Source organism: Chelonia mydas, chromosome 5, assembly GCF_015237465.2.
Source record: "Chelonia mydas isolate rCheMyd1 chromosome 5, rCheMyd1.pri.v2, whole genome shotgun sequence".
In the NCBI taxonomy this organism is placed as follows: domain Eukaryota; kingdom Metazoa; phylum Chordata; order Testudines; family Cheloniidae; genus Chelonia; species Chelonia mydas.
In genome coordinates, this window is record NC_051245.2 from 41,394,303 (window position 1) to 41,414,252 (window position 19,950).

Genomic DNA, 19,950 nt, shown 5'->3' on the forward strand with positions numbered 1-19,950 from the left:
GGTGTTTAAATCTAGCAGACTGAAGTCAACGAGAGACTTGTATTAATCCTGTAAGTCCATGCATAGCAGCCATGGACATTTGTTCACCTTTCTTGTGAACCATCTGTGTTACGTGGCTTTAAGAACTTGAACAGTTGTAATTTTTTTTGAAAGTTGGGGTTAAATTTTATGGATCTCTCAGACTTGATTAATAGGATTAAGTTCTGCATGCAAACTCAGATGATATGATTAGCATCCTTACAAGCAAAAATAAATGTAAAAATTGAGCAATTTTTTCTAATATTTTAAGAAATATTGAGTCATTTTGATGATTTGAAGAAATATTTGCTTACTTATTTCTGTGCTGTTTAAAGCATCCCCAGACATCCACCCCAGGAGAGCCATGCCAAGAGGATGTATTCATTTCAGGACAGCAGAACTACTCATCTAGCACACTTAATCTCAAAGATGTTCCTCCAGACAGCATGAAGAAAGGAGCTGCACAGGTAGTGAGTAATATGATATCATATTTGGATAAGTTGTCCTTTGCAAAAATGTATATCTGAAACATGGTGGAGTAGTTAGCACTTAAAATTGGTAATTTGTTTTTAAATCTAAAACGTTATTTGATTTTCACCCATGTATTTGTGGTGAAATGATCAATCATATGGCATTAAAAGATCATTCTTGAAATAAGAAATCATCTCATTGGGACAACTGAGTGATTTGTTGTTTGTTTTATTTTCTTCTGGTCAGGGAAAGTTAATGGGGAAGGTTTTTAATAATAGGTTTCCCAATAACAGAGGGTCTGCATGTTGCATGCAGAATTCTGCATGTGGCAGACAATTTCAGAACAGTAAACAAAGCAGAATAAACTTTTTTAAAAACATGTCAGCATTTATTTTTTATCATGGTAAAATTGGGTTAGTAAACTGCAGACACCAGAGAGTGAAATTCTGTATTTGTCTCTAAGAGGCACAGTACTGAATTCGCAGCTGGGGATGAAGTACTTAGGCCTGGTCTACACTGGGGAGGGGATTGATCTAAGTTACGCAACTTCAGCTACGTGAATAATGTAGCTGATGTTGACGTACTTAGACCTACTCACCGCGGTGTCTTCACTACGGTGAGTCGACTGCTGCTGCTCCCCCATCGACTCCGCTTGCACCAGTGGAGTAGAAGAGTCGACGGGAGAGCGCTCGGGGGTTGATTTATAACGTCTAGACTAGATGCAATAAATCAGCACCCGCTGGATTGATTGCTGCCGCCAATCTGGTGGGTAGTATAGACATACCCTAAGGGAGCTTTAAGCCACCTTTGCACCCTTCCATTTCTGGGTTACTCTGGGAGCTTGAGACATTTCCACCACATCTTAAAGAGCCCCGGAGAGCCAAAGTTATGACAGCTTCCTGAGCTGTCGTATGAGTCGTAGCACTGCCCAGAATCACCTCAGTGTGGCTGTGACTCTGACATGCCCCTACAGCCTTGCCTCCAGCACCACTCCCTAAGCCGGAGCATTTGTGGGCATCTTTATGGGGGAAATCCTCCTCCAACTAGATATGGGACTTGTGTGGCCCCTTTATTCTACTCCGGCCCTTTTATGCAGTATAAAGGGGCCAGAACAGGGGAGAACATCTTATCCTAGAACTGCGGTGACTTCCAACAAACCCTTGATCAACAAACAAGGGTTCATTCTGTGTAGTATGGAATATGGTTAATAAGATAGATAAATCACAAAACATACCGTTGTAAAAAAAACAAAACAGTTAAACCTTCTACTTATCCTAAATTATACAGACAAAAATATTACATCAAGTAGTTAGAAGTTACAAAATAATTGAATACTTGATTTTTTTCCCAGATGTCAATTACAAGGTTATCTCTTTTTAGTTACAGTCTGAGAAACTGTTTACTGCCTTAAGATGTCGTTTTACTTTGAAAAATGCTTATGTAACCGTCACAGTTACAGGTCTAGCTGCACCTTCATTCTGTACCTCCCAGGAGTCTGATTAGTGCACCCTCCCGGTGTTAGGCGTCTACCTTAACCTGTCTTGGGGTGGAATCCTGTGAGTCTTTCACTTTTAGACCAGGTCTCCAGCTACAGCGCTTTGTGTGTGCCAGTTGTGATTTTTCTGCAGGCCAACTAAGATTGACACCAGCAAGACTTCCCTTCCAAAGTGGATAACAAAGCAACCCAAACAGCCTTTTCAAAACAAAGTATTGTTTAATCTTAAAGTAGGAACAAAACAAACAAACAAAAAGTTTGTAACACAATCAATGTCTACTTGCATACCTGTCTCACTTATGGTGTTAGGTAGGCCTATCTTATAACAGACACCTCAGCCTCTGGAGTCTCAGTTCTCCTTAGCTCAAAACCTCATTTTACTCCCTCTTTTCCTGCACCCTTCAAGTAAGGTATTGCTTTTTTAGGTCCAGTTATGTCCTTTGTTTCTCCTGTATCTCTCGAATCTGGTTAAACCAGTTTTGGCAGCTCACCAGGGGATCAGACAGAGCCCTCAAAGGGACTGGTTTTTTGCATTGTGTCAGGTGTTAACACGTCCTTTTTTACTTATTGTAACTAACTCTGTTTGAATTAACCCCTTGTATACATACAGTAAACATCACAATAACAAACAAGGAGACATAGTCATAAAATATTACAGACAACTCCCACTTCCTTCATGAGAACACTAGCACCACCTTATGCAGTATACCCGTTCCTGGTGTGTTCAGAGATGCATCTACTTAACATGGACAAAAATAACTTTCTACTCCTGTTAAGACTTCAGGAGCCAATACAGCTAAAAGGAAGTGAGCTGGAACCTATACTTCCTTGTGTATCATCAATAGTTTATTAACTTCCAGTCAACTACATTTGTGCAAACCCATTGAAGGCAGTGAGGTTCCACAGTTGTAACTGGAGAGATATTGGCTTGTATGAACTTTTTTTATTGGTATGATTGCAGAAGAAGGAAAGAATCTTAACTTTTTTCTCAATTATATTTTATTTTTTGTAAATGGCAGTTGGAAAAAACATCTTTTTTTACTTGTAAACCAAACAAATCTGATATGTAAATAAATGAAACCATACATATATTAAACCCCACATTGCCATTTTTCAGAATCACTTTACAACAGAGGTGGGCAAACTACAGCCCACAGGCCACATTCAGCCTGCGGGACCCTCCTGTCTGGCCCCTGAGCTCCTGGCCCAGTAGGCTCTCCCCCGGCCCCGCCCGCGCAGCTTCAGCACACCATGCCGCCGGCTCAACACTCTGGGCAGCCGGGCAGCACAGTTGCAGAGCCGCAGCCTGACCCGGTGCTCTGGGCAGTGCGGCTGTAGCGCTGCCAGCCACGGGTGCTCCAGGCAGCGCAGTTAGGAGGCAGGGGGCAGGCAGGGTTGAATAGAGGGCAGGGGGCGGGGAACAGGGGGGTTGGATGGGGCGGCGGGGGACAGTCAGGGGTAGGAGGTTCGGGGGTGGTCAGGGGACAGGGAGCAGGCAGTGCTGGATGGGGTAGGAGTCCCAGGGGGGCTGTCAGGGGACAGGGGGGTTAGATGGGGCAGGAGTCCCGGGGGAGCTGTCAGGGGGTGAGAAGCGGGTGATGGGGGGGGGGGCGTTGGATAGGAGGCGGGGGCCGGGCCACACCTGGCTGTATGGGGAGACACAGCCTCCCCCAACCGGCCCTCCATACAATTTTGGAAATCCGATGTGGCCCTCAGGCCAAAAAGTTTGCCCACCCCTGCTTTACAAGGTGGAACCTCGCTTACTCAGAACAGGGTCTGAGATACAGAAGACAATTGACACAGCATGAATAGAAGCTGGAATTTTCTTACCTACTTATTTCAGTTATTTATGATATAGAGAGAGTAAAACTTTATTAGTATTTGGACATACTAGTATGGTATATTTTGGCAGATTAATTCAGCATAGCAGTGGTGATCAGTAGACAAATAAATGGAAGATGATGGTAGTTTTGGAATGGGGGTTTTACAGAATGAGTGACAGGAGATATTAGGGTACTGAGTAAATTTAGTAGGTGTCTTGGGGGGGGGGGGGCGAGGAGGTGTTCTTGTCCATGGATATTGTGCTCCAGTACAAATTAATCACCTAAGAGGCCTTCAGTAAAAAGTTTTGTTTTGCAGAGCCGCAACTTTAGTTAATTAATTAAATACTTCTAGATATTCCTGTAGCACTAACCACCATAGTGTCTGCCAAATCAAATCAACAGATAAAGTCAAACCAGAGAGCAACATATACTGGAAAGATTCTCACCGTAGTTTTAAAATTAAGATTCTATAAGGTCTTTAGTTGTAGGCATGTAGTGGAAGGCATTTTCCATGTTAAGTGGTAGGGGAAAACACACCCAATAGTAGCATAATTAGAGTTTACTAAACAGACATTTTGACATAGCATTCACACCTCTGTAATATTATTACACTTGTCTATGAATAGTTCAGAACTAGAATTGATAGACAAATTATATGAATAAAAATAAAATACTGTATAATTTAACAATGTAAACCAAATGTGATACGTTAGAAGTATCACCAAAAAACACTGGTTGAGATGAATTACAGTGAAACAAGTGTTAAAAAGGAACAGGCAGCTGCCTACTCTGTTCTAGCCGATAAGAATTCAAAGTTAGCTTAGCTTTTCATGCTTGTCTTCATAAGTTTAAAACTGAGATTTAGTAATGCTCATAAAAATGCAATGACCATCAAGCATGAGAAATGTTGAAATAATTGAATAAAAGTTGAGGATTGTTATAAAATGTTATGATTTAAAGACGATTCATGTTTTATTCAGATACCTATGACAAATGGGCAGATGTGCCAGCCTCCCAGGCCTCAGACAAACTATAGTCAAGGTCATCATCCACCTCCCCAAGCATCTGTGGCAAGACATCCCTCTAGAGAGCAATTAATTGATTATCTGATGCTGAAAGTTGCACATCAGCCTCCCTATACCCAGCCCCAGTGTCCTCCCAAACAAGGCCATGAGATGGCAAAGCAAGAGGTAAGGATAAAAATTATATTAATTTAAGTCAAGAGGTAAGGTTTTTAATAAGTGTTTGAATATATGATTTGCACTTATTGGTAGCCATAAGTGCAAGGTGTTATTATTTTATTTACTATTACTACTAATTGGGTGATGACAGAAATGCTTTAGGAATTTAATTCCAGCAAGAAAGAGCTGTAGCTCACTGGAGTTCTGTCATCCCACTCTTAAAAGAAAAGTGGTTGCATGAAATCATACCTTCAGTTTGATTTTAATCTGTTTTGTTCCCTTTCTTGTGATGTGGATGTTATACAGAGAAATAAACCTGTTACTAACTTTTATCAGAAGTTAGAGAGGATTTTAGTTAAAGTATTTCTGCTGAAACTTGAATTACATCTCCCTTCAGCTAACTGATTATCCATGGCCCTTCATGCTTATACGATAATTAAAATATACAAAAATAGTAATTAAAAACTCAAAATACCTATGGTCGATTTCAAGACCATCTGACTAGTAATACTCACCCAGATGTTAAAATAACCAACACATTTAATAGTGCAAAAAGCCTGTGGTAGAAAAAGGGTGACTTCTGCAGCAAGTCCAGAAAACTAATAAAATTTGGGTTGTGACAGACCAAAGTAGGATAGTAAGTTCCACAGCCAGCAACTGGACCAATCTTGGAGGGCATCTTTCCACTAGCCCCCTTCTTTTGAAACAAGGGCTGTTAATTCAGTTTTCTTTAGTGATCACAACTGCAGTTGTATTATAATACTCACTCATGAACCTGTGATGCCTCAAAGATTGCTATCAGATTTGCACTTGAACAAATTGATTAGTTTGAGACTTTTGGACGTTGCAAATTAAATGAGAGGAAAACTGTATTTTGGCTACGGAACTGAAGTGTCAGGCTATTGTGGAGGCCTTCAAGGCCTATTATCCATATTTACTAAATATGGAATTCCTGCAGTACAGTGCTGTGGAGTGGTTCCTTACAAAGCACAACCCAGAAGGACACTTGTGGAGGTGGAATCACAAGCTGTCCAAATATATATTCATGGTTTACCATAAACCTTTGAAAGCCAAATGTGGTTGTGGATGCACTCAGCTAGGTGAGGGCAGTGAGAATAGATTCTAGTGAGGACATCTGGCAAGAACAGTCTAAGGCCCCTGAATTACTTTTGATGCACCAACACACACATCAAAGGATACCCATATTGGGGAGGTTAAACACAGTTCAGGAATGATTATCTATTGATCTGGCTACCAACTTGCTGGTATAAGGATAACAGGATTGTATGGTCAGCAAGCTTACAGAAAACAGTACTGTCTTCATGATGGTGAAGCAGCAGACACCTGTGATATGAAAAGACACTGAGCAAGGTATATGACAGGGTTTTTGGCTGGGCATGGCTGCAGAAGTTAAAAAGTGGGTACTTTCCTGTCTTATCTGTCAAGAAAGGAAAGCACAAGCAAGGGGAGGCAAAACTCCTTTAGGGGAAAGGGCCTCAATTTAATAAACCCTGAGAGTTCATACAGAATTACTTGAAAGGCCTATTACCATAAACACCAGCTGCAAGTAGATATTTGCTGCTAGTGTATGACACCATCTCAAAGTATGTGATGGCACAACCACTGAAGGATAAAAGGATTGATACAGTTAAGGCTGCATGGATGAAATATGTAGTGTTGCAGTTTGGCCCACCAAGCTACATCTCCAGTGATCTGGAAAAGAATTTGAGTCACGGTTATTACATAAGTTCTGCCGACAACTCCAGGTAACCAAGGCGAGGACCAGTATTGCGCACCCTACGAGTAATAGAGGGGAGCGAATAAACCGCACCCTTGGTTCCATGCTTAGACTCAGTCAGTGAAGAACACAAGACGAAGATACAAGACACCTTTTTACTCCTGGGGAAATTCTGTGCAAGTGCAGAATTAATGTCCCGTGTAGATTTACACACACACAAACACACTTATTTATTCTGACAGGGAAGCGAAGGGAAACCACGAGAGGGATCACACTGCAGTTACATCTTTCGCCCACCAGGGGCTGATGTGGTGCCAAAGAGAGGGCAGCTGGCTCACAGGCCAGAGCAGCCGGCTGCAGAGAGGGAGGGGGGCAGAGGCTGCCTTTCTCACAGTGCCCTGCCCACAGGGCCAGGTGAGGAGGCACAGAATATGAGGGGGACGGACAGAGCAGAGCACACCGGGCAGCTGGGGGGCAGTAACCCAGACTGGGGTACAGAAGGACTACTAGTGGGGGACAGACTGGGGTGGGGGCACAGGAACTGTTGGGATGACACTGAGTGAGGGTGTAGCGCCACATGACGATGGGGAAAAATGGGTGCAGGAACAAATGGGGACAGGGACAGATGTGCCTGACTGGTTTGCTTACCAATTCCTCCCCCTGCCCCCGCTCCAAAAACAAAAAAACCCCCAACCTGATGCATACTTTTGCCATCCACACCCAACAACCCCTCCAGGTTCACTCCAAGACTGTCCCAGCAATTACTTCCCTCTCCCTCAGCTCCTCTGTTACCCCTGATTCCCCCAAGCCTTTGCATCGCTTCTGAGCAGTGTGGGAAATACGGTTCTGAAGTATAACACAAGGTTCTGTACTAATATGCCTAGTAAGGAATCTGTCAAAAAAATATTTCCTGAATCTTTTTTGTTGTCTGTATTGTTACAGACATACTTGCTGACAGGTATTTTGAACTAAATTACCAAAACAATAAAACTGGTGTTATTTTGACAAATAAAATGTAAAATTTTGAAGAATTTGTATTTTTTTGGCACAGAATTTTTAATTTTTTGGTGCAAAATGTCCCCAACGGTACCTTTTGTCATCTTTGCATATAACACCAGCCAGCTATCCATTACTCTCCCTATGAGATTATTTTTGAACTCCGTAAACACTTGCTTCCTTGTGAAGTGACGTTCAGGCAGCAAGAACCTGCAAGGCCCTCTGCACCTACACAGGTAGGTGATGCAGCAGAGTCTTTTATTAGTGACCTGAAGGCAGCATTCCAAAAGATGGAGGAAAATGAGTTGGAAGCAAGCATGACAGGCACAAGATACCAGAAATAAAAAAATTATGCCTGTCCCTGAAGAAGAGAAGGTATGGCTATGCAACTGGAAAAAGCATCCAGGAAAAAAATTGCAGGACTGCCAATAGTTGTAATTCTCATTTCTAGAAATCAAAGGAAGTAACAACTGCAAGTAACAACTCCAGCACACACAGGCAGGACTTAACTTCCTCTTAGTCCCTCCTCTTCCCCCTTGAACAAAGACAACAACATAACATCAAAACGAAACAATTTAATACTAAAATTAAGATACAGCACCGCATATTAGGGGAAGTGCTGTCTGCCCTGATCGTTGCAGTATATAATAGAAGAGAAACTAGGTGAAACTCTAGGCATTATTCTACCTCAGTAGGCAGCTCCTTACTCTAGCTATACCCTAGGAAAATCAGTTGCTAGACGATAGTTCAGAGCTAAGTTTCCCTGATAGGCTGGAAAGCTCCTGATTTCTGGAGCCTCTTTCCAATCACCTGCTCCTATCTTCTGCTGTTATTGGGAGAAAGTTGTGTGGAGGAGGTGCTGTATATTATTTTGCTATAGGTAGTGTCTTGGAGGGCTGCTCTAGGACACTAACTCACAGAGATTCCTAGCAGTCCTCTGAGACTTGACCCATAGAGCCCCTACCTAGAGCATAGGCCCAATCTGTCCACACCATTAAGATATGGCAAGAGCACAAAGCAGTGTTTTGGATAGAGTGGTGGTACATAGGCAGCTATTTTTCTAGTCATATTTTTATGACCATAGTGGATTGGGGACCAAGCTTTGTCCACAGAGGCTGTGCCTAGTGTAAATTATGGGGACCGAAAAATAGGATCATGTAGGAATGAGGGGAGCCAGCGAGAGAAAGGAGAGATAGGATTAGATGTGGGAAACTCAGAGAGAGAGCCAGAATGGGGGAGTTCAGCTGGCGTGAGCCAGGAAAAGAGGCATTATCTCATTTACATAAGCTTACTCCCCTATTTGCCAGGTGTGCAGATTAGTGTGTTAAATCATTTGGGTTATATCTCCATATTTCTGGATTTATAGCCTTAGGAGGTGTGCTATAATCTAACTAAACTAATACACCATAAAACTTGGCTGTTGTGGCTATGTATTATGTTTTAACACACTGTTACCAGAAATTATATTTGAAATATGATTATTTCTTTTGAACTGTAGAGTAGGCTCTTCAATATTTTTGTGTCTTTGTTAATTTGAAGGCTGTTTAGTACTAATTAAATCAAAGCATCTGTATGAATATTAATCAGCGTTCCAAGAGTAAAGTTTACTTTTGTTTTTTGATTGTTGATATTTTGCGGGTATATTGTATGTCTGTTACCATATTCAAAACTTCCTTGTATTAATATTAAAAATGGTAAGAGGAAAAACATTGAGATGGTGCTCTTTCCCACACCATTTGTCAATGTAAGTCTTGTTTGGTCATAATTCCAACTATAGTATTTAGACAATATGATACAGCATTTTATAGTATGTCCATTTCTGTGGATCTGAGCTTTCAGGGCAGTTCCTTTTACTTTGTTAGATTCGAGTGAGAATTGAAAAAGATCCAGAGCTAGGATTTAGTATATCAGGAGGAGTTGGCGGTAGAGGAAATCCATTCAGACCTGATGACGATGTGAGTATTTCATATATATGTACCTGTTTTAAGAGTTGTTTTTAAAGGCAAAAGATGTTTTAAATAGGTTTATTTTACATGCTTCACTTTAAAGTATAATAAGTGACCTGGCACATATCACCTCTTTGGTGCACTAAACAGTATCTCATACACACTTGTGAGGTTTTTAATTGGAACTAGACCAACTGTATTTAGAGCAAAACAATAGTCAGCATTTATATAGTACTTTTCATCTTCAAAACACTAAGAGATTTATTATCAGACAAAACTGAAGCTGAAAGGTTAAGTGACTTGTCTACAGGTATGGAGTCAGTGATGGGTAACATTAGAACTCAGGCTCTGTCTTTTTCCAATCCACTAGACCGCACTGCCTTTCCAAATAGTGTTGACTGAAAAAAAGAGGTTATCTCCAATATTTTTTCACCTCTAAGTGTTGTGTCACTTCCCATCCATACAACCGATGGAAAGAGGCATTTGGAATTAACCTCTCCATGACCATGTTTTTTTATTTTTTCAACTACTGTTAACAATATTATCATTAGTATTAGTAGTATTTATAAAATATCCAGATGTGCTATTATTTCTTTTAGGTGCTACAAAATAATAAAAGTGTGCTAAGCACTTCACTGGCATATTAGAGAATCCCCTACCTCAAAGAGCTTAGACTCTTAGCATACAAAAAATAAGCAAGGGATGGGGGAAGGGAAGCAAACATATGAGCAAGTGATTTGAGGTAGTGTTTGAAATGCATTTTGTTGTCTGACTCTTGTAGGGTGTTATTTTCCATTCATTTCCTTCCCCTATTGATTCCATTCTGTTTTCTCAGCAACCCATGCCCATTTGCTCACTACCTAGCTCTAGCCCTACCATCTCACCTCCACTGATTTAATCCTTGGATATATTCAGTCCTTGCCTGTTAGCTAACGCCTGCCCAGTCACACACAAGGTGCCCCAGCTCCTCCCATATTTTCCTCACAGATCAACCTCATGATGCCACAAGAAATAATTTTTGCCTGTGAATGCTGCTTATACAGTAGGTTCTGTGGGGCTTGGAGTTTGTTTTTTTGTGAACAATTAAAAGCTAAAGTTGGTTGTGATTACTGTAGGATTGTGGGGGAGGGAGACTGGCTTGCAAAAGTGAGGGAAATGAAGAGTGGAAGGTGAGTCTTATAATAAAGCTGGAGTTTGTGCAGGAGGGAGGCTATGAAAATTGAGATAGAAAGGGATGAAAACAATTTGACCAAAATTACAGTACATGAAAGTTAGTGGTGGGGACAATCTAGATTGGGTGAATGGTAGGATTTTAGAAATATCAAGCATTACAAACAAGAGAACAGTGAATTATGGAGTTTAAAATTACGTTGTCTCTTAAAGGAAAAAGGATTTAGCCGAGAGCACTTACATCCAGTGTCGATACGACATTTTGACACATAATATACATCTGGCAATTTACACAAAGGGGTTAATTTAAAATTCAGATGGAGAAATATTTCCCCTTCAGTGTTCCAATTAATGCAATTCTTCTGTCTTTAATCTCTGAAAAATTTTTAATCATAAAAGCCCATGAACCTATTATTTTTCACTCTTTCACATTCTCTTTTGTTCAGTGGGGAAAATCAAAGAATATCTTAAGTTACAATGGCTTCAAGTTGCTCCAATATCTATGAAATAAGATCAGTCAGAATTCTTCCCCCCCCCCCCCCCCCCCATTTGTTTCTGCAGGGTATATTTGTAACCAGAGTGCAGCCTGAAGGACCAGCATCTAAACTGTTGCAGCCTGGAGATAAAATAATTCAGGTACTGCAATTGTAATTGTTCTGTTTAATGTACATAGTCCTTGTTTGTATGTTTGTTCTGTCAGTCAGTGCCTTTCTTATTTATGGCTAGTAGTGGCAGAGTACATTCAAATTTAGTACTTATATTCTTTACATAGCTTTATCAATATCTCTTCCAAAAGAAGTCTTGGAAAACCAGTTATACTCTGTTTTATTTGAGTATTTTTCAGATATATTAGTATCTCAATTACAGTGCAGCCTAAAAACAAACAACTTACAAAAGTAAAAGCATTTTGATAGACAACATAAGTTACCTAACATATGATAAAGCCACCGAGAATACAAACTTGGACTTGAGATTGAGCAGCTCCAGCTAAATGATTGCCTGCATTTGAGTGAGGCTTCAATAGTTCTGTGCAAATTAGTTCCTCCCATCATTGCTGGGAAACGGGACTGGCTCTGGATCTTAAAGGATGCAAGTGCTGTTCCATTATAAGAGCAGATATCTTTATAGTAGTTTATACAGTTAGGTTTTGGAGGTGTGTGTGTTTGCAAACATACATACCTGTTGATTAAGACACGTGGGAGATATTTGAATTGCGGTTCTGTATTTTGTAAAATCGAATATGTGCAGAGGGTAGCCTTCTGTTGGAATAGATTGTTATTCCTGGTATTTGAATGATATTTCAGTAGTTAAATTTTCCCTTTGTTGTCCGTCTACATGGTGGGTTGGTTTTTATGAAGGAATTCATTTTCTGAAAAAGAGCAAAGAGAAAATGTCTGGTGAATGTGCTGAGGCAGTAATTACAGGTTCTTTCATCTTTCAGAACTCCTAGGCCATATTTGCTCTGACAGGTTTTGCTATTTGTGATGATTCTATTTTTCTCATGTAAATTGTAAAGCAGGATCTGGCAGTGGCAGAATGGAAAACCTGTCCTATGCTGCCACAGTGCCAGTTACACAACTTTTGTATTTGTATGTCTTAGTGAAGTTTCCCTGAAGCTGCTAAAGAGAGAATCCATGGTTGTACACATTTTGCTAATCACACCTTTGTACACTTTACAACTTCTGTGTTTCTAAAGCACAAAAGCATCTCTGTGTTTGGATGTCTTTAGCCCTGATCTGGATACAAAGGATGGTCTCAGAAGGTTATTACTTTCTCAGGAAAACATGCATTAAATGTATGTCATAATGTAAAATTTAGGCCTGACTGGTGGCTGTATAGGTTTGTATGCACTTTGGATATCAGTAGGAAGGTTAATATCTGGAATGGGTCCAGTACAGCAGTGTTTTTCAACCAGGAGTATGTGTACCCCTCAGGCTACTCAGAGGTCTTCCGGGGGTATATCAACTCATTTAGATATTTGCCTAGTTTTACAACAGGCTACATAAAAAGCACTAGCAAAGTCAGAACAAACTAAAATTTCACACACAATGATTTGTTTATACTGCTCTATATACTATACACTGAAATGTAAGTACAATGTTTATATTCCAATTTATTTTATAATTATATGGTAAAAATGAAAAAATAAGCAATTTTTCATTAACTGTGCTGTGACACTTTTATATTTGATATTGTTTTTAAGTGAGGTAAAACTTGGGATTGCACAAGACAAATCAGACTCTTGAATGGAGTACAGTAGTCTGGAAAGATTGAGAGCCACTATTGTCCAGTTCTTGACTTATAAGTAGTTACCCGGCTTCTGCTCTTCAAAATGGAAGTCCTGCTGCAGACCACACTCACCTAAGGAGTTATTGCAGGGGTGGGATTTGGAATAACATTTTAAACACAATATAGGTGCCATGCATCTTATTTACATGACTCTCATTTAATTTTCTAACTCTTGTCCACTATCCTACTCTACCTCAGTTCCCGCAATTGGAATGCTGCACAATTCTCCTTATTTGGCTGTGGTAGTAAAAAGTAGCAAGCCTTGTTCAGCTGAAACCTACAGATCCGTTTGGACTATTAACTTTTATCAAAGATTAAGCTAAATTCTAGGTATGACTGACAGAGAATCAGTCAAAAATTGGTTTTAAATCTCCACTTTAATGTCTTTGTTATGCCAGTAACATAGCAGCAATGCTTTCTGAAGCTGTCCAGGGTGATGTGTCTAAATACTGCTTGTCTTTATGGTGTTCTTTTTTTGGTGATGTCATGATGAAGTCTCTCTTTTATTAAACAATTCACTACTTGATTACAGTAAAAGCTTTGTTATCTGGCATGTTGAAGAAATGCGGGGTGCCAGTTAGTCAAAAATTCCAATTAAGAGTTATGCTTAACAATCGAGGGAGGGAGTTTGAGTGCAGGAGGGGGCTTGGGGCAGGAGGTTGGGGCACAGGAGGGGTTTTGGGGTGCCGGATCTAGGTGGCGCTCACCTTGGGCAGTTCCCGGCCAATGGAAGCTGCGGAGCCAGCACGTGGGGCAGCGCACAGAGACCCTGTGGCTGTTCCTCCGCCTAGGAGAAGCAGGAATAGGTTGCTGCTTCCAGGGAGCTGCGCGGAGCCAGGTAGGGAGCCTGCTGGCTCCGCGCCAACTGGACTTTCAATGGATATCAGAAATACTGGTTTCTAGAGCTTTCTGTTTGGTAAAGTGCCGGATAACACAGCTTTTACTGTACTCATCATGAATTACATGGTAGAATAAAATAGAGGTGCAGGTAATAGATTTGCAGATAGCGTGGTAGATCCTTACAGAGTTGCTTGCTTGCACGATTCTGATATCACCGTTAAGAGGTGATCTCTCATTTAGTGAACACTGCTCCTGCTATACTGATGAGGATCAAGAGTCCCCCTAGATTTGAACAAGGAGCCAGCTACGGGATTTGTTGAGAGGGCAGAGCCCACGGAATAACAGAGGTGGATGCCCTCAGAAAAAAATGTAGTTGCTGGAAATAAAGGACAGATTCTAAAGCAGTGGGTGGCTCCTGAAGTCTTGCAGAAGACTCAGAGCTCTGAGGGTTGAGAGAGGACCTAATTTGCTTGCCTGAAAAATGTATACGGGCTGACTCCTGTTGAAAAATAATTAGTATCTTAAGCATCAGAGTTGCATCGTGGGTGTAAAATCCTCCCTCTCCTCCTTTAAAAATAAAAGTCAGCCTTTAATAGACTTAACCCACCATATACCACATTTCTAGATTCCAAACCTGTGGTGCTCAATATTCATTATACTCAGTAACTCCTCACTTAATGTTGTAGTTATGTTCTTCCAAATCCAATTTCCCCATAAGAATTAATGTAAATGGGGCAGGGGGGTTAGGTTCCAGGGAAATTTTTTTGCCAGACAAGAGACATGATATACATGTACAGTATAAGTTTTAAACAATTATTTAATCCTGTACACAGCAATGATGATTGTGAAGCTTGGTTGAAGTGATGGAGTCAGAGGGTGAAAGAGGGTGGATCGTCCAGCTGCTCCTCCTTCTGTTTTTTCGAAAGTGCTGGGGGGTGCTCAACCCCTAGCTCTGCCCAGGCCTGCCCCAACTCCACTCTTTCCCCTGAAGTTCCCCTCCCCTCCCCTCCCCTCCCGAGCACGTGTCCTCGCTTCTCCCCCCAGCCTCCTGAAGGCCACGAAACAGCTTTTTTGCACCATTCAGGAGGCTCTAGGAGGGGGAGGAGCGAGGATGTGGTGCACAGCCTCCCCCTTCCTTCCCCATGCCTCCCGCCCGCAGCAGTCAGCTGTTTTGGGGTGTTCAGGAGACTCTCGGGGGAGGGGGGGGAGGAGGAGGGAGCTGCTGACCTGCAGGGCCACTGGCAGGCAGGAGGCGCTGGGATCGGGTGGAGGAGAGCTGATAAGGGGGCCGCTGACCCACCCTGGTTCCAAGCCCCCACAGCCAGACAATATTATAAGCAAACATTGCACAACTTTAAATGAGTATGTTCTCTAATAGGTAAGCGACGTAACAATGAAACAGTGTTAACCGGGATGATGTTAAGTGACGAGTTAATGTATTATACTCATTTTTTTCTTTGTGGTAGAGGGCACCTGTGTTCAATTTATTAGTTTTGTCTAGTGCAGTCATACGAAGTCAAAGAGAGATAGGATTTATATGCTTTTTCAGTTCTGGTTCCTCCATTTTGGGTAGCTGCAAATGTGTCCCTATCGCCAATCTTTGGAGCAGAATTCTTCCACAAACAGTTAAACATGCAAATGACTTCACTTCCCTATCTTACAGTACAGAATGTTTCTGCCACAGCATGAACAATCTAATAATGTGAAAACCTATTGAGTTTTATTGCTAAAATTAAAGACAGCTTGCTGTTAGTTAAAACGCAAGTTACAAATAACATGTCCTGGGGACATTTATTAATAAAATATAATTTCCTTCTTAGGCTAATGGATACAGCTTCATCAATATTGATCATGGACAAGCGGTGTCCTTGCTGAAGACTTTTCAGAACACAGTGGAACTCATTATTGTGCGAGAGGTTTCTTCATAAATACTGTGGGGGCGGGGGAGCCAGCAAGATTCATCGAAGGACTTGTGGGAAACTGAATATTTTGATTATTTTTATATATGAAAGGAACTTGAAAAAATTATGATCAAAATTTGTACAGTAATGAAATATTGAACTTGTGGTTATGGGGAAAGAACCACTGTATAGAACATACAGGAAACCATTTTTGAAATGCATATGGTGAATAATCCTGGTTACGTTTTTAAGCATTATAGCAATCAAGGATCACTCCTCCAAGAACAGACCGGTGTTGTTTTTGTACAGAGGGTAGGTTTATTTTTGGATAATTCTTACACATTACTAAACTTTGTGCAAGGCTGTGAGAAGCCTCAGTTGTAGCCAGTGGACAGATGGCAGGGCTGTCTGTCCTGTAGCTGTTTGTTGCCTTTATTTTTATTCACTGGGTATTAATGTGTTATGCTGAAACCACTTCTCTAGATGTGGGCAAGAGGTTTGAAATGTTGGCTTTGCTATGTGCATGTTGTATAGATGAATGGGTAGATGGAAGTTGGTGCTGGTTGGGTTAATTTAAAGGCCTAGTGAAGAACTATTTGCTATCAGTATCTGGAATCAAGAAAGAAGGAAACATTTGGTTAGTCTGGGAGTGTACGTCTACCAAAAGAATAATGCAACAAAAGCATAATGTCTTTTTAGGAAGACTATAATTACATTATTGTGAGCTCTTCAGGATTTGTTTTTCTCATTATTATCATCATCATCATCAATCATCGACTATCCATTTGCTATGTGTGATTCAAGTTCTATTTTTTTATTTGCATACACAATTTTTTTCAACTGTACTGTGCCCAGAGGTTTTTCCCTGCCATGGAAATCCCCGATTTTGTGTAAATGGTGATACTTCTATCTTCTTTGTAATAAGTACTCAATTTTAAACTTATTTATAGATTTTTAAAAAAAACAAACCCAAAATGGCCAGTTTTTAAGATTGTGTTGCCTGTAAAACACACACACAGTAAATGGGTTAGGAACGAAGGATTAGGAAAGTCATCTTGATTTTTTGTTTGGCCTTGCATTGCCTTGTTAAACTAAAAGGAAACTACGCATGGAGCTAGGTAACCAAAGCAAGTTTGTGAAACTGTTGAACAATTGCTGTGGGTAACTGTAGAGCAAAAGGACGGGGTACTTGGAACCCACCAGTTTGTAACGGTATTTCTTAAAGGGCTGTTCCTACAGGTAACATTAAATGTGAACTAGACACTTCAGAGTCATTAAAGGGTTTCTAACTATATTAATGTAATAGTGATTTACCACAGGCTGCCTTTGTTCCTTATTACTGTGTAAAATATTTGATTATACTTTTGTTTGCCTGAAACATTAACTTTGTTTTCTCTTTATTCCCTATGTAATTGAGTAGAGATTGCATAATCTGCAGTGGTAATTAAAACATGGTTATTATGGACCAGGGAAAAGTGCCATAGAAGACCAATAACTGTTTTTAATCAGGGCTAATTATTAGCCTGTCATTGGAGCAATATTCATTTGTTGCAATTCATTTTTAATTAATAAATATGAGTTGATAGTTTTAAACTGGTAGAAATTGACTTTTCAACCCATGTGTAATAAAGTGTTTTTAATAAAGCTAGCAAGAACACCAGCCCCCTTTAGTTTTTTGAAAAATGAGCTGGAACATACAGGAATTATACATAGCTAGCTGGAATAAACAGGCAGTACTTTTTAAATACGTGAACTCCAATATTATTGCACTTCTTTCAAAACTGTTAATCTGTTGCTTCTTGTACTGTGTATAGTTTAATAATTTTAACTGAAACCCTTTAACAACTCTTTGTATATTATAATTTTTTAGTTGATTTTCAGTAATATTTACATAGGAACTGATTTTTTTAATATTAGCAGAAGTGTGCTGTATTTTGATAAAATTCACTTATTTTCTGTGTGCTTTAATCTTTACAGAAAAGAACAAAAATATAGCTATATAATGGCAGGCTTCTGCGTTCCTTTTTTTCCTCTAAGACTTTTTAATTTCTCAATATATTTTTTTATTGACAATGCAAAATGATCACATCACGTCTTCATTGCTTTTAAAATCATACTATTTTTAATCACACTCTGCCTTTTAAAGGGAATACATACCGATAAATCCTAATTTAACTTGACCTGATACATAAACTGTAACTCTGAGGAGGGAAAAGTCCAAAAACCAGAACTGATTCTTTACTGATCTTGGACTTATTTTAACTTTGTGTATATTATACAGTAGGTTTAAATAGTTCAGTGAGGGTTTCTACTGTTGCAAATGCTGTAACATTTTTCTTTAATGTTAACAGAAGGTTTAAACTGTATTGTGTCAATTAACTTAATTTGTAAGGTTGTGTATTGCAGAAAAACACTGTTACCAAAAACATTGGTTTGGCTATGGTATAACTGTAGGAGTTTAGTACTTCTTGTGGAAATACTTGGCCAAAGTCTGTCCTCAAGAAATTAGCAAATTAACCATGAAATAAAATATTGATGGTATTGATTTTACAAAGAAAATATTGGAGGTTTTTTTAAAATATATTGAAAATGATTAGGGGGTTAAAAAAATTCAGTATATATATTTTTGGAGAGTGGGAAGGGAGAGGTCTGTTTAATTAGTTCATTCAAAATATAGGAGGAGGAGAACCATATCAAAATTATTTAGCCTATATTTTCAAACAAAAGAAAATCAAATTCATCAGCATAAGTGTGGAATTAATAAAGTTTACATCAACTCAATGTTCTTTCTCATCATAACAATTCATTAAAGAATCAGTTCAACTGACAATGAAATTTCCCACGTATTTATTATGTAAATATTTTTCTGATTTCCTTTTTCGGACTGAAGTTTAAGAAGTGTGTATATACTTGAAAGCATTCTATGAACACAAACAGCAATAAGCAACCCAGAGAATCAAGCCTTTATGATTGATTTTGCTGTACTACATTTTTTTTAGAATTATTTCCTTGTCAGCAGTTCTGAAATGTTTTTATTGATCAGCATTTATCCAACATTCCAAATTTTTGTATATAAATAGATTGTTTCTGAGATAACACATGGAGAATAGATAATAAACTAATGCTCTTTAAAGCTGTGTGTAACTGACTTATTTAATATTTAGAAAGTTCTCCAGAACATATTTTTCTGTAGTTTTATATCATTTGCATAATACAGACCTCAGTCTTTCATCAAAATGTATTAGTACAGATTTACTTGAGCCCAGTGGGACTCTGTGTGAATGCTTAAGGGTCTACTTTAGTGGATCTTGTTGCAGGACTGGCTCAGAATTTGTGAGGACGCTTAACGGTTTTTTTTTTTTTTTTTTTAAACAAATATCTGTTACTGTTTATAGTTCCAACCTGGCTATAACTGTGGCTGTGTCCATTGCTATTCCATTGAGGCTGCCATTTCCCTTTAACAGATTGAAACTAAGGGAAATTAAGACAGATGTAAACTTGCTCTCCATTGAAACCAATGGGAAAAGCACTGTATTTTGAATAACAATTTGAGACTTAATATTCTTTTAAAATGCAGTTAGGTAAATTAGTCTGGTTTCCACTTGCATTTGTTTTATTGCTAAGGAGTGTCCAGGAATCTCAGAAGAATATGGATAACCAACTTGCCCCTATCACTGAGGTATGGGATGCCTCAAATGTGACTACTCTAGCGTCAACAGCCCAGAGGGTGGGTGAGGTCAGGCAGCAGAGTCAGAGAGAGGATGTTTTGGGGAGCAGTCTGATTTGGGAGGACTGGGCTACTTGAATTCTTTGAGGAGGTCAACAAGCATGTGGACATGGGGGATCCAGTGGTTATAGCCTACTTAGATTTTCAGAAAACCTTTGACAAGGTCCATCACCAAAGGCTCTTAAGCAAAGTAAGTTGTCATAGGATAAGAGGGAAGATCCTCTCCTGGATTGGTAACTGATTAAAGGGTAGGAATAAATGGTCAGTTTTCAGAATGGAGAGAGGTAAATAGTGGTGTCCTCCAGGAGTCTGTACTGGGACCAGTCCTATTCAACATATTCATAAATGATCTGGA

At 39.7% G+C, this 19,950-nt stretch overlaps 1 protein-coding gene and 1 long non-coding RNA gene across 32 annotated transcripts in view; one reads left to right on the forward strand and one right to left on the reverse strand.

Annotated features, from left to right (window-relative positions):
* Window positions 1–19,228, forward strand: part of ERBIN (erbb2 interacting protein) — a 225,178-nt gene extending 205,950 nt beyond the window's left edge. For 14 of the 30 annotated variants that reach the window (XM_037902921.2, XM_037902924.2, XM_043546433.1 and 11 more), the window contains 5 exons: window positions 354–485; window positions 4,788–4,997; window positions 9,585–9,677; window positions 11,400–11,474; window positions 15,788–19,228. In XM_037902921.2, the coding sequence (XP_037758849.1) occupies window positions 354–485; window positions 4,788–4,997; window positions 9,585–9,677; window positions 11,400–11,474; window positions 15,788–15,895 (618 nt within the window). In that variant the 3' untranslated portion in view covers window positions 15,896–19,228. Of the gene's footprint in view, window positions 1–353; window positions 489–4,787; window positions 4,998–9,584; window positions 9,678–11,399; window positions 11,475–15,787 lie in introns of all 30 variants that reach the window. The other 16 variants (XM_037902915.2, XM_037902923.2, XM_037902920.2 and 13 more) reach the window with 2 other exon arrangements.
* LOC114019324 overlaps window positions 11,647–19,950 on the reverse strand; it is a 42,312-nt gene continuing 34,008 nt past the window's right edge. For both annotated transcript variants that reach the window (XR_003564419.3, XR_003564420.3), the window contains one exon: window positions 11,647–12,207. This is a non-coding gene — a long non-coding RNA (uncharacterized LOC114019324). The remainder of the gene's footprint in view (window positions 12,208–19,950) is intronic.